The following is a 14,222-nucleotide window of genomic DNA, read 5'->3' on the forward strand; positions in this document are numbered from 1 at the left end:
ATTTCATAGTATAAACAGCAGAAATCTGTAGAGGTCTAGAGTTGAAAGAAATGAAGAGTGACTTACTGGCTCAGAAATTTATCATCTTTGGAGAGTAATACAGCAACTGTTTGGTAGAGACAGGGTCACAGTACAATAGTTCTTGTACTCAGGAACAGTTTGTTGTTTGGTTTTTGGGTCTTTTCCTCCCCCTATTACACAAAAATCCTGCATTTTATATGCAATTATCTTCCCTCCTTGCTGTCTGAATTGGCTGTTGTTGTACCATGCACACTCCACTTTATAAAGGTACCACAGCCAGAGCAGTTCTTACTGCAGCACCATTCACAGTTGACATCTTTTCTGCTGATTAGAGTAAAAGTAGCTATTTGCATGTGTGCTTGTTTGGAATCAGGATTTTTTTTTAATTCTGATTTCAAAGAGACTGACATGTATCTTGGTCCTGAGATGACTCTAAAGAAACAGAAGGATAGCAAAGCAACAAAGTCTGCATCTCAACCTGTTTGACTTTCCAGTTAAATGCCATTCTTCCCACCTCATTTCAGAGATCCTCCAAACACCAGCTAAAAGCCTCCAAGCTTAATTTCCTCCAGAACAGATGTGTGAGGCTTTCTTGATGCTAGCACTATCACCATGTTCAGAAGATGCCCAGGAAACCCACGGTATGGCTGTGTGATAAAAGGCAAGGTAACCACAGCTTCCACGGGAGGTCCTGGGTGACCTCCTGACCCACAGCCCTTCACAAGCAGCCACTGCTGCTCCAAAGCAAAATGAAGAGAGCAACTACTCCCCCTTGCTACCAGAGGTAACTCCTCTATGGTACCATGAGGTTTTTCCAAATGTGATAAGGCAAAAAGTTATTTCGTAACAACAGAATGGCTCAGCCCAATTAACTTGGCATCCTTTGCATAAGTAAGCAAGCTCCTGAAGATCTCACAGAGTAAAACCAAGCCACTGACTAACTGTCCACAAACACCCTGCCCTGGAGAGGTGAGTGCTGCTCCAGCCCTGCTGCTGGAGGGATGGTTCTGAGAGCACTGGGTTGGTGTCCCTTTGCCAGCTGGCACCTGGGTGCAGCCCAGCATAGCTCTGCACTTCTGCAGGAGGTGTCCAGGAGCCAACTGATGGAACATTCCATGTTTTCTTTGCAACTCCTCTCCTGATGCCTCTCAAACATAAGAGGATGTTTAAATCCTTGAAGTCATTCAGCTGGGAGAATTGTCCATCACATTATTCACTATTGTCATCTGCTTGTGATCTAGTAACAATGGAGTGATACCTTAACTTTTGTTAAGCGTGGTCAGCCTTGCTTTTAACAAAGCACTGGCTTAACTGCTTTCATTGAAATACCCCTGGATCCTCTTAAAACCCCTTTATTCTTAGAAGGCATCCTGCTGGAGACATTTAGTGCCTGGAGACATTTTTTGTATGTGCCCTGCATCATTTTGAGACCCACACTGATGCCATTTGTTTTAAAATTTTTCTGTTGTTTTTGTGTAATTTAGGAAAATTCTATTTTCATTCCTTAGTAGCAAATGTTGTATTTCTTCAGAGACGAACAGACAATGCTTCCGTTGGCACTGACAGAATCCTCCCACGGAGTGCACATAGTGTACATTCAATTTTATTTTTATCGATGCTGAACCACAGCCAGCAGTGGTAACAAAGCCCACAGACTGTAGAAATTTGTTTGTAGAGCTGTGTGAAAACTGCAGCATTAATAAGGCACTCTGGTGGTTCCAGTATATTCTGTCCTGTGTCACTCTCGTTTTACCTCTACACCGACTCCTGCCTTCCCTTTAGCTGGAGATAAACAGCACTCAGTAGCCAGTGCCTGCATTTCTTGCTCTAGACACTAGAAGATCTTTTAATCCTAGGAGGGTAAATTTTGTTCCTGTTAACCTTTTTCTGCTAAGAATTAAGACTTTGTTAGGGAGTCCACCTGCTGCACATTAATCACCTACCAGAGCACACTGCAGCAAGTGCCCCAAACACACTTGGGCTCAGACTGCAACAGCACAGCTGGAACACGGGGTTTGCAGACTCCGTGCTCTAAAGAACAGGTTGGTCCCTGCAAGAGATGTGAAAACCTTCTCACCTTGTCTCAATTTACAGTCTTTTCCGATTAGGCATACCTAGCTATCGCTGGGGAGGTCAACTTTAATGGAGAGCTGGAAATTAGCCATGCAAGAAGCTGTATGACAGTCCTTAATGAACTTTCTCCAGAGGGCAAACCTTTCCCTAGAACCACCTACCTGGCTTCTTTTGAAAGGAAAAACACAGTAATAGAAATACTTCAATGAGAGAACTAGGCTCACAGAATGGCCACAATGTCATATCCCTACATAATACAGCCACACAAGTTTTTGTTCTTGTCTTTTAAAAAGCCGAGGGGTAAAGGCAAACCAAATACTTGTGAATTCATCCCTTGCTTGTATGGTTTTTTTATATTTACTTTTTTAATCTTTACTGATATCTGTGAGCTCTGCTGACCTAACTGCCAAGTTAGGAGGCAGTCCCTTGGATGTGGAACAAACCCAAAACCTCTCAACCAACACCAAGATGAGGATGTTCTGGATCACCACAACACTGACACCCAATTTCTCCAAAAGCACTGATATTCTAAAAGTCATTTTTAAAGCATATTTCTGTAGCTATATGTTCTGTTCTTACAACAGCCTGGCACTGAATAACTGCATGCACCCAGTACAGAAGAGCAGTGCAGGAAATCTAATAATTATTTTCATGTGCACTTATTTCTTGCTGTGTATATACAAACCTTATCAAAACCTTATGAAATTCATGGCTGATGAGTGATGATTATACATCACTACACATAACTAAGTTACCGACACTGCCCACATCTTACAGTTTTTAAGTAAGTGCTTAATTGCATGAACAGTTTTATTACAAGCACTAAAACAGGAACTCAACATCTGCTGTGCATAAGGAAATGGTCTGCATCCCAGTTCAGGCATTATGAATCAGCTGGAGTGACTCAAAATTGTTGCAGACCTCTTCGAGAAAGAATTCAGCAAGCTCTTTTCCCCAAACAGAAGTGGAATAAGTCCAGAGGTAAACATCAAATTTGACTCGTGAGTCACAAGTCATTTAACATGCCCTCAGACCTGAACTATTTCTTGCTCTCTGAATCACATGAAACTTAAGTAAAAAATTCCCAGCAAACTAACAGACTTTCTGGGATACGTAACACACACGCATTTGTTCTTGGACCGCTTCAGAGGGAAGAGCATTCTGACTCAAATCAGCTCCATCACACCCACATGGAACAACACAGCAATATCACACCAGGCTGCTAATATTTCTCACACAGATCGTGTGCAGTTTGAATTCTGCTCTCCACTCTGATTTCTGTGCTGCTGAGATAGGGCCCAAGCAGGTGGGCAGGATGATACACACCTAAATATGCACTTTGCACCAGAGGAGAACCCCACACACTGCATTAGTTTAGCTCTTGGAGCTCTGTCCCAAGATGTGGGCATTGTCAGCCCTCACTCTTGAGGAGCTTTAACAGAGAGGAAAGCCTTGAGTTTGGCCTTCTCACAGGGGAATGCAATCTCACAGGCTCCAACCCAGAGGTGACACATTGAGTTCAAATAATCCAGCAGCAATCATGTTAAGTCCTTGCTTCCTCCATTTAGCACACAGGAAACAACCTTCCCCATCCCTGTCAGTGAGAGGTGAGGATGTGACCATCAGCACCTGACTTCTGGATTCTGTCCCTCAAAGGTCTACAAGAACAGCTATTTTTTAACCAAACCTGAGCACACCCAGCTTGAGTAAGCACTGCAGGGAGCACCCAAGAGCCAGAGTAACCACTGCTTGATGAGACAAACTTGTCAACTCAGGTTCATTTTCATAAAATGAGATTAAAGCTATTGAGGAACCTGTGACCAGAAAATCTGCATGTATGGATAAAACCAAACCACATGACAATGAAGACTAGGAAATGAAAGTATGATGCACTCCAACCTATGCAGAGTTATAAACAAATGAATAGTACAAGGCAGAGACAAGAAGCCTGCTTGGAAAATAAAACCTAAAATTCACCATACCCAAGGAATGTCTGTCTAGTCAAGTCTACTGTCAAGTTACAGTACAGGAGTTAAAACTTCTATTGGAACTAAGATAGCAGCAGACTGAAATCAGCCACAACATCCAGGGACATCAAGCCAGAGACAAAATTTGGAATTATTGTTCCGTGCTACTGCTGTATAATTATGTTGTTTCCCCACTTCTTTTGTACCAGCCTTCAACTTGTCACTGCAGTCACACTGCGACGTCAGGGGAAGTAAAAGCACAGTGTTAAAATGAAACTAAACATTGTCACTGTCAGTTTATGGAAACCGGGCTAAAATGTCACCAGGAACAACTGTCAGGGCAGGTCTGCTGCGGCCGTGCCACCAGGAGCTGTGATGATGTCAACCCAGCTTACTGCCTGCCCAGTGACACCAGCCTGACTGCTGCTCCCCAGGCTCAGCCCAGACACCCACACCTGGGGCAAACCCAACCTGGGGGCCCACGCTGTGCTCACACACGGGGGGGTTTGCTGCAGCCCCAGGGGAGCAGCGGGGGGGTCTGGAGGAGTGGTCTTCAGCAGGTGGGACACCGAGCCCTGCTGTACCACCCAGGCCCAGAGGGACCAGGCAGGGCACAGACACTGATGGAGGGATCCGTGCTGTCCCATGGGAGGTCAAGGAGCAGTGGTTGAAGTGGTCGTGCTCCCCTGAACCCACAGAAACCCAGTGCAGGAAGGGAGCAGCACGAGGTCCTGACCCGTTCTCCCTCAGCACGCACAGACCCACACCCACCCTTGGGGAGAGCCTAGATGCTAACTAATGACCAGAGATTAAGCTCACATAAAATGCACACATATAAATTACAGCAGAGTTACATGCTTCGATGGAGACTTGCCCCTAACAGCCACGACACACTGGGGAACGCTCAGATGTTTGTGGCACGACGTGCAAATAATGTCGTTTTGCTCAGGAATAATCTTAAATCTTTTAGGTAACATGATCTGAAGAATTATTCCCCATTCACTTCTTAAAGGACACAAAAACCATCCTTTGCTTATATGAGCATTAAAAAAAAAAAAAAAAAAAAGAAAAAGAAAAGAGAGAGAGGCACAGAATTCACTAGAATATTCATCATTTCCAACCTTAAACCCACAGCGTACAAACAGACGAATCCAGCAAGTCAGAAAGCAAAGCCAATTTAATCTGTGGCTCCCCTGAGGTAAATGTAGTTCACAGTCCTGCCCCCACCCCAACCTCAGCCATAATCCCTGCTTCCTGGAGGTAGGAAAGCACTGGAGTGAGGAAAATTCTGCAGCAGGATATAATGATCCAAAATGACAGGGACAATAATGACAATGAATTTCATGTCTCCCAGTCATGAGCTGGGGATGCTTGGCTGGGCTGACTCACACAATTAAATTGTTACAGGTACAGCAGGAGAGGCAGTTATCACCCGCCTGCTTTTGGGAAGGATGCCTCCAGCCACAGCCTGCCCGGCCCTTCTGCTGGAAGCCAACAGCCTCTGCTCCTGCAGGGATGCCCTGCACCTGCCCCTGCCCCGTGACAGCAGCAAAACTGGGTTAAAGATGTGAGTTCCAGGCTATTGATTTTATCCCTTCTGAAAACGAGGGGAGAGCTCCCGATGGATAAAGGGCAAAGCCAGACCTGGAGGTCTCATCAGAGAGCTGGGAAGCACCCTACGACATGGATCACCCCTGCTCTGCCTTCCCCACTCGTGTCCATGCTCACACCAGCACAGAAACAACCCCAGTGTGCTCCCTGGGTTCAGCCACAGCACTGCCTCCCCCCAGTGCACTCTGCAACAGGAGCAGGACCCCTACCCATTGGCCTGGGATGTCAGACAGACACTGCTCCCCAAGGATGTCAGACACTGCTCCCCAAGACGTCAGACAGACACTGCTCCCTAAGGATGCCAGACACTGCTCCCCAAGGATGCCAGACACTGCTCCCCTGGAATGCCAGACACTGCTCCCCAAGACGTCAGACAGACACTGCTCCCCTGGGATGTCAGACACTGCTCCCCAAGGATGTCAGACAGACACTGCTCCCCTGGGATGCCAGACACTGCTCCCCAAGGATGTCAGACAGACAGTGCTCCCCTGGAATGCCAGACAGACACTGCTCCCCTGGGATGTCAGACACTGCTCCCCAAGGATGTCAGACACTGCTCCCCTGGGATGTCAGACACTGCTCCCCTGGGATGTCAGACACTGCTCCCCTGGGATGTCAGACAGACACTGCTCCCCAAGGATGTCAGACAGACACTGCTCCCCTGGGATGCCAGACACTGCTCCCCAAGGATGTCAGACAGACAGTGCTCCCCTGGAATGCCAGACAGACACTGCTCCCCTGGGATGTCAGACACTGCTCCCCAAGGATGTCAGACACTGCTCCCCAAGGATGCCAGAGGTGCAGGATGCAGGAGGAGATGGAGCACAGAGCCCACTTCCCAGGCCACACCTGCAGCCTGTGAGGCTCCCGGCACTCACCTGGCTCCAGTTTTGTGATAGCAAGAATTGGGGTTAGCTGTGTGTCCCACCCTTGGAAAGTCTTTTTCAGTGAGAAACTGTCAAAGAGCTTTTATATCCAAGGGGAAAATAAAATAAAAAAAAAAAAAAATCAGAGTTGTCTGCATCTTTAATAGGGTAACACCCTGATTGCAGCTCAACATCCTCAAAATACTAATTTGTCAACTATGAATTATAAAAGTGTAACATTTCATAATTCAGGACACACTCAAATACTAGGAAAAACAGCTACAACAAGCCTAAATATAAAAAAAAGATTTTATTCAATTTTTGACAGCTTAATGAATGCCTTACTCTTTTGCATTGATTTTTGTGTGTATGTGTCTGTGTGTGCATGTGTGCCTGGGAAGGATTTCTCATGGGGCTTGCTGTAAACAAGGAAAGCTAAATCCTCTGCCAAAGCTGCTGCTTCTACCTTTAAATAACCTCCATATTAAATATTTCAAGAGAGAATACACACAAAAATACTGATAATGCAAAAAATAAAGAACAATTACATCCCAGCAAGTATATGAGAAATCTGTGGAACAAGACATTAAACAATCAAATACCTTGATGTGATAAAACAGCCACAGAAGTTGTAAATGTTAATTCCTGCAAAGAGCAGGGTCAACAAAGCCCCAAAATCTTAAATTCATGACTGATTCCAGAACACCACTTTTCCTTACACACCTTGAAGGCTCATCTTGCAAGGCAAAATACATTAACAAAGAAGTCTGCAAGAACATAGAGACAGGAAAATAACACAACTTAAAAAGAATTGTGCCACTTAGAATTTCTAAACACTTTGCATTGAAATATTCTGGCCAGCTGGATCTCTGCTTTCATGTTTTTCTTAGTTCTTAACAGAATGAACCATATATAATTTAAATGGAGATTAATTCTTCCATTTAAAGTGCTTTAAAATAATTCTGCCTATGATCTTGAGATCTCAGCCCAGCTTCTCCATAATGCCTCTCCTCCAGTTTTCCTTGAGCTACATAAGTGGAACTGACAGATCACTGCTCAGATAGCAGCCACGTTCATCCCCCAAAATGTTGCCTTTTTGCTATTCAGGAGTATCCTAATACCAACAAATGCTAAATGAAGTCTGACATGTACCCCTAAGAAACAAACTTGTAAGTTGTGGCTTCAAAGAAAACCTTGAATAAATAGGACACATTGTGTACACCCAGGCTAACATCCAACATATGCTTTAGCTTCCTGATGCTGAGACAGAGCAAGAATAGCCTCTGGTCAAGTCTGTGATTTGCTCTTGCTGGTACTTCCAACATTTATAATCTACCTTTTTTTTTTTTTTTTGCCTGTATAAACAATTTTAAAAATGTAATTAAGACAACCACAGCAACATTTCAGAACACAACATGTTCATGAATAATGTATCATTTGACATGCTACTAGTTTGCTCAACAATAAAAAAAACAAAACAAAGTGCATTCCTGATCTTTCCTTTGTAAAAGAACATTGCCACCAGTAAACCATAACCAGGCAGGTGGTTTTACCCAATAAAGAAGTAACCTATGCAATGAATGCTTTTAATTCTTCCCTTTGGTGGTGGTGATCAGCACACCATGCACTGAGATGCAGCTGGTAGGTGCTATTAATAAATACTGATACAAAGCCAGTATGATGGGGACAGTATGAGGAGGAATAGAGGAAAGCAAGAAAACAAGACTACTACAAGAAAAGTACATATATAACTGCACACCCAGAATCAGGGAACACACATCAGTCTTAGAAGACCACTTTATTTATTCATTATAGGAAGGCCACAGAAGACAAAGATATGACCTACCTTAAAACATATTTATATAATTTTCACTATTATTTAATGCTGTATTGTATGACTAATCCCTCTCCAAGAACTAAAAGGAGTTGTACTGAACCTTATCATTCCCTTCTCTACTTGAAGTTCAGTTCTCTTTCCCTTTTGTCCTCAATTCCTCTGGATTTAGGGCATGAAAGTATAACATTAAAAACCAAGTACAGTAATTTACAAGATCTAAAGCGTGCTTGCCAAAACATTACTTTAGTATTTCACTAGTAAACACCATTCCTTTAAACGTTGCATTAAAATGTGAGTAACTAAGCTGTAGGCTTGTAAGTAAAGCAAAACAAGGCTAGATTTACTACCATGAACAAGTCGTTTAACTGGCAGCAAAAATTCAAGTCTGCTTTTGGTGTCTCTCACCCAAGGAGCCTCAGAGTCCTGCCAGCACTGCAGCTCCTCCTCTGAAGGAGAACTGCCACCAGTCTCCTTCTCTGACACTTGTAAGAATGAACAGAGCAATAACACGAGCCTCTTTCCATCGAGCTGCTCTTCAACAGTTTGTACACTTCCAATTTTTTCTCTTTGACACTGTTTTCTGACCTGGAATGTGGGTTTGGTTCCCTGTGCTGGGGAGGGCAGCAGCCCCAGCCCAGCCACTCACCCTGCTCTGCACTCCACCAGAAGACCACAGGGTTTCTTGGTGCTGCTTTTTCATTAACTGCAGCACTGTGTAAAACAACTATTTGTCCAAGGAACCTGAAGACTGATTTTAAGATTATCTTGTAAATGTGTACCTTTAGAATGCTGGAGCAGTAAATAGCTATGAAACACCCCAACTATCTACTTAATCAGAAAAAAACCTTCAATAGATAATAAATAGATTTCAAGTTATAGTGCTCTTATGAGAAGCGTAATTATAGCTACGAGAACCACTTTGTTCTTCTTGCATGCTCCTGGGATCCCTTAAAACAGTCTAAGGGATAGCTTATGATAATGAAAAAATAAATCTAAATTACTTCTCTGTGTGCTATTTACAGCAGCTCTTGTTACAGTATACAAAACATACCACACAAACCCATAACACGTTTTGCTTCTAAATAACCTCTTCATTCCTCTTGACATTAAAAATAAGATAGAGAAGATGCAGTGTCCATCAGAGATAAGTAAAAATCAAGTCCATCATTTAAATCTCACCTTAATCCTAAATAAGAACATAAACATATATATTCCTGCTTATATATATAAATATTTTCTTCTCCATTCTGCTGGTCTCCATATGACAAAACTTGCAATCATCAACATCCCCCTTTCTCCAGAAGCCTCATAAATACTATCTGGGACCAGTGTGCTGAGAGCTCCTCCTACATCTTCCCAGCACAAAAGCCCCTATTGATAAGTTGATGAATAGTGTAAATGCAGTTCTGAAAGGGGGAAAGCACTACCTTTAGAATCTGTAGTTGTGTGAAGGTCTTTCTGGCTGCCAACAGGTCAGAAACTAACCACAACAGTACCAATACTGAAGCCCATCTGTAAGCTACCTGTTCCTCAGAGGGCTCCTCCAAGCCAGTGAGGAATCTGTGGCTTTTTGCCCCATCCTGAACACAGCTGACAGTTAGATATTGCCTGGCAAGCTCCATTACCAACAACGTTTTGGTAAACCTGCTGTCTTGGAAGGGAAGAGGAGCAGGGAAGGGGAAATATTAATCTAACAAAACCACACTGTGAGATGTTGGAAAAGTATGATGCAAAGGAATATCTCCCAGAAACAGCATCATAATCAAGTGGGTCAAGTGCACAACCCCAACAGAGCACCCCCAGTGCTCCTACCAAAGCAGTGCCCCTGCCAGCATTCAGAACTTGCAGTTCAGTAGGTAATAAATACTGAACTCCTGAGAGTTTGGGGATGTAACCTGCATGCCAACAGAAAGCCCCGAGATACAGCAGCTTGGATGAAGCTCAAGACCCTTGTACATGAGCACAAACACTGATATTCTGGACAGGATAAGTTTCTAGGAAGTCATTGTCAAGAAAGACAACCCAGCCTCCACCAGTTCTGTTTCAGGTTGGCTTGTGCACCTCCAGAGCCTGAAGGGACAGAGTTAAAGTCCCTGTGTGGCAGGGCCAGGGGGCACCTGGTGCTGTCTGTACAGCTGTGCCAGTGACTTCTGACTGGGCTGACTGCATAGAGCAAGGCAAAAAGGCTTCTCCAGGCTGCTATTACAAACAAGAGTGATGTGCCTCCCAAACATGATACACTTGAACACTTCTGAATGTGAAAACTGCAGCTTCTGAGTGACTGTAATGCTTCCTATGAAAACAACATTCTATTCTGAATGAGCACTAAAAGCTGTGCAGAAAGCATCTTTATTTTCTCCCACTCAGACACTGATTCTGTGTGTGACACACAAGCATACCTAACACTAGCTGATACAATAGATTAAATAACTTGAGCTGGAGGCATTTTTCTCCTCATGAATTCATAGCCCTTTATTTAAAGGGGTTTTAGCAGAAACCATTCATGCCTTGCAGCAATCTCTAGTCTTTGATTACAATTACAATGACTGCAGCCTTTGCAGAGCAGCCAATCCAATTGGTGATACAAAAAGGAATCAATCCAGGCCTTACCCAGCCCCGTGCAGGAGCCCCAGCCAGCAGCCAGGTCACCTAGATAGGTCTGACATTATTTGCACAGTGGAAGTGCTACAGCAAACCATTTAACATTACCAGGGTAATTACACTGTCTTGACTTATGATGCCTCAGGAGTGTTCAGTCCTATTTTGGGGAATCACCAGAACACTGGACTGCTTGCACATCACTAGCCAAGAAACTATGTATGCTCTCCTACATCCACGAGCTTCTGTTGTGAAAAACATCATTTTCTACCAAATGTTAACGTTTGTGATGCTAGATGAACCACTCAAGTTGCTGTTCTTCCCTTTAGCAAGCCAGTGTACATCACTTGCAGTTGCACATTTGTGTTTCCCCCCTTCCCAGCAGAGCCCAAGGCAGAAATGAAGCACAGACAGGCAACATACCATCATAGTAGACAATAGCTCCAACCAGCTTGTCTTTGCGGAGCATGGGGAAGAGCTCCAAGGCTCTTGACTTGTTGAGGACATAACTGCTTTTCAGGCACTGACTCCCAGCCACCAGGTCATACAGTTTTATTCCTATCCAGTAGTATGGCAACTGCCACCACCTGCAGGAAGAAAACACCCCATGAAGTGAAATAAAAACAAACCCTGTGCAGTTGTTGCAATATAGAACATGGCAGGTAAGTGTTGAAAAACAGCAGTTTTACTTCCTACCATCATACAAATTTATGGTATCAATATATAATGTAAATATGCAAGAACTTATGTATTATTCACCACTGTTCTCAACAGGTCTACTCACTGCAGTCAGCCAAACAGATTCAAGGCTCTACTTGTTCTGGAATTAGGATCACCAACTGGCTTTTTGCACTTCAGTGTAAGGTGAGATACCACAGCTTTGTGTTGAGGGAGGAACCAGGCTTCATGTGCAAGCTGAAAGGGTTCCTCACATGTGCATCTGGACTGCTGCCTCCTGCACACACAGGACCAGTTACAGGGAGCTGAGCCCTGAGCTGGATCAGCCCCAGCTATTGCCATCCCCTTCTACTAAGACAGGAATAAACCCATACATAATGAAATTCAGCAAAAGCTCACTGCTTTAAGTAGCCTGCTACAGTGAGCAACCCCAAACCATTTCAGGTCTGTTTCTCAAACTGTTCTCTCAAAACCAAACCGTCCTGTGCTGTGAGAACCAGGTGCACTGCACCACTGGGTTGGCCACTGTGCAGAATTAACAGCACAGGGCTAACAACACTGGGCAGCACGTGCTGAAGAGCAGGATGTGCTGGGGAGAACAGCAAATAACATCCTGAGAATGAGAGTTCATCTCAGCTGCAGATTCCCCTCCTCACCCCCACTGGGGTGGTTGAAATGCAGTGAGCAGCTCAGGTCCAAGAGGTGCCCTGAGACTGCAGTGAGAGCTGCTCGGGACTGCAGGAGAATTTCATGGCTCTAAGATAAAGCATCATCTACCTCCTGCAGGACACAGCTGGTGACAGGTTTAAAGACATGCTTGGGAAGAGGCACCTGGAAACTTCTCCAGGGAAATAGCTTGCTTGTCAAAGCAAGGAGAGGTATTATAGCAGAGCTTACTTGTAAACAGGGAGCATTATCGGCAAAGGAGCTGAGAGGTGAGGAGCAATCTCAAGCAGATTTGCACGTTCCTCAAGTGCTTCTTTCACCATCCTGTACTGAAAAATGAGTGCACGTGTGAATCCCACGTTACTCACTTTTGCCTCCATGTGCAACATTTCATAAGAAACACTCACAGAAAATACCTCGCATAATTTTTACTGATCTTTCACATGGAGATCTGCTGAAAAACTCAAAAGTTAAGGGAAAACTTCACAGTAAAATTTGGTCTCGCTGCTTTCCTCTGCTTATTTAAGTTTTCAGGAAAGTAATTTTCTATTTGAATGTAAATCACAATTTAGGACTTATCCCACAGTAGAACTTTTGTGCTGATTGCCACACTTAAATCCCACCCTAACTCCAAGTTGCAATGCAGAAGCGTTTTCACCCCATATGAATCAATATGAATCAACATGAAATTGTTCTTTGGCAAAAAGAAGGCAGATTTCTATAGATGGGTAACTGAATGTTCTGTGTATTTTTCCCTGAGAAGTGGTTGGTTTTGTAGGACTATTATAACCATTAAAACAAACTCTAGGTTAGAGAGGTTTCAATGAGAAGATAAATCATGTTCTCAGAACCAGAATATCACACTTCCACCAACACAAGAATACTTAACAGCATTTATGAATAATCACTCCTTGACCATATTTTCTTTCCCCATTCCAGAATAAGCAGGACAACTGCTCACTCCCACAAATTCTGCCCATGGCAGGCAGGAAGCTCTTTTTATTCTGAAGCCAGCCCTGTCTCTGCCTCCCTTCCCCAAAGCATACAGGTATGGTGATTAGATTGCCCACAAAAGAGCTTAGCAGAAGGCAGCAGCACCCATTTCCCTGGTCTGGAAAGCTCAGTTGGAGAAGACACTCCATGCACAGAGGCTGTGGAATACAACAGTCAAGTACTGAAAAAATAAAAAGGAGACTTGGATATAATTGGGATAGGGGAAGTGTCTACTAGCAATTCTTGCTTAACAACCAGCATAAACAATTACCTGCTCAAAATCCAACTTCATGATGGCCTTCTGAAGATATCTCACTCCACCATGGATCAATTTAGTACTCCTGCTGCTGGTCCCCGATGAGAAATCATATCTTTCTAGAAGGGCTGTTTTTAGTCCTGCGTTACCAGAAAACCAAATTAACTTCTTAAATTACACAATTTGTATGTAATTCATTAAAGACACTTCTCTAGGGTAGAGACAATCACAAGAAAAATTACTCTGTACATGGATAAATTTGTATTCAAAGTGTAGTGCACTGTCTATATTGTAATGAAAAATTTTAGCCTCCTTCCTAAGGGAAAAGTCAAAACAGAACTTAAACAGAAGCACATTAAAACCTGGATATTTCACAATAGAAAGGCATTACAGAACATTACAGAGGCCATGCTCCCTCAAGCAAATTATAGTTCGTATTCATGGCAGGTACAGAATATTTTCAATGAATACTTTTAACTCTTTGCAGCAGAGAGCTCTAAACCTATCACACCAACAATCTGAACAGCACACAGTTGGCATCTTTGTCTGCTGAAGAGGTGCCCAGAGCCAGCCCAGGGTGTGCTCAGCACCCAGCACCATGGGCACAGACACCAAAGCCCCTGCACAGGGCAGCACCACACACCCCTCTTCACTGG

At 43.8% G+C, this 14,222-nt stretch overlaps 1 protein-coding gene across 2 annotated transcripts in view; it reads right to left on the bottom strand.

Moving 5' to 3' along the window:
- The window catches only part of GPD2 (glycerol-3-phosphate dehydrogenase 2), a 51,788-nt gene that overhangs the window by 18,638 nt on the left and 18,928 nt on the right, over positions 1-14,222 (bottom strand). For both annotated transcript variants that reach the window (XM_030453980.1, XM_030453979.1), the window contains exons 4-6: positions 13,582-13,706; positions 12,549-12,646; positions 11,397-11,560 (exon numbers count right to left, since the gene is read on the bottom strand). In XM_030453980.1, the coding sequence (XP_030309840.1) occupies positions 11,397-11,560; positions 12,549-12,646; positions 13,582-13,706 (387 nt within the window). The remainder of the gene's footprint in view (positions 1-11,396; positions 11,561-12,548; positions 12,647-13,581; positions 13,707-14,222) is intronic.

The sequence above is a fragment of the Calypte anna genome, chromosome 7, assembly GCF_003957555.1.
Source record: "Calypte anna isolate BGI_N300 chromosome 7, bCalAnn1_v1.p, whole genome shotgun sequence".
NCBI lineage: Eukaryota > Metazoa > Chordata > Aves > Apodiformes > Trochilidae > Calypte > Calypte anna.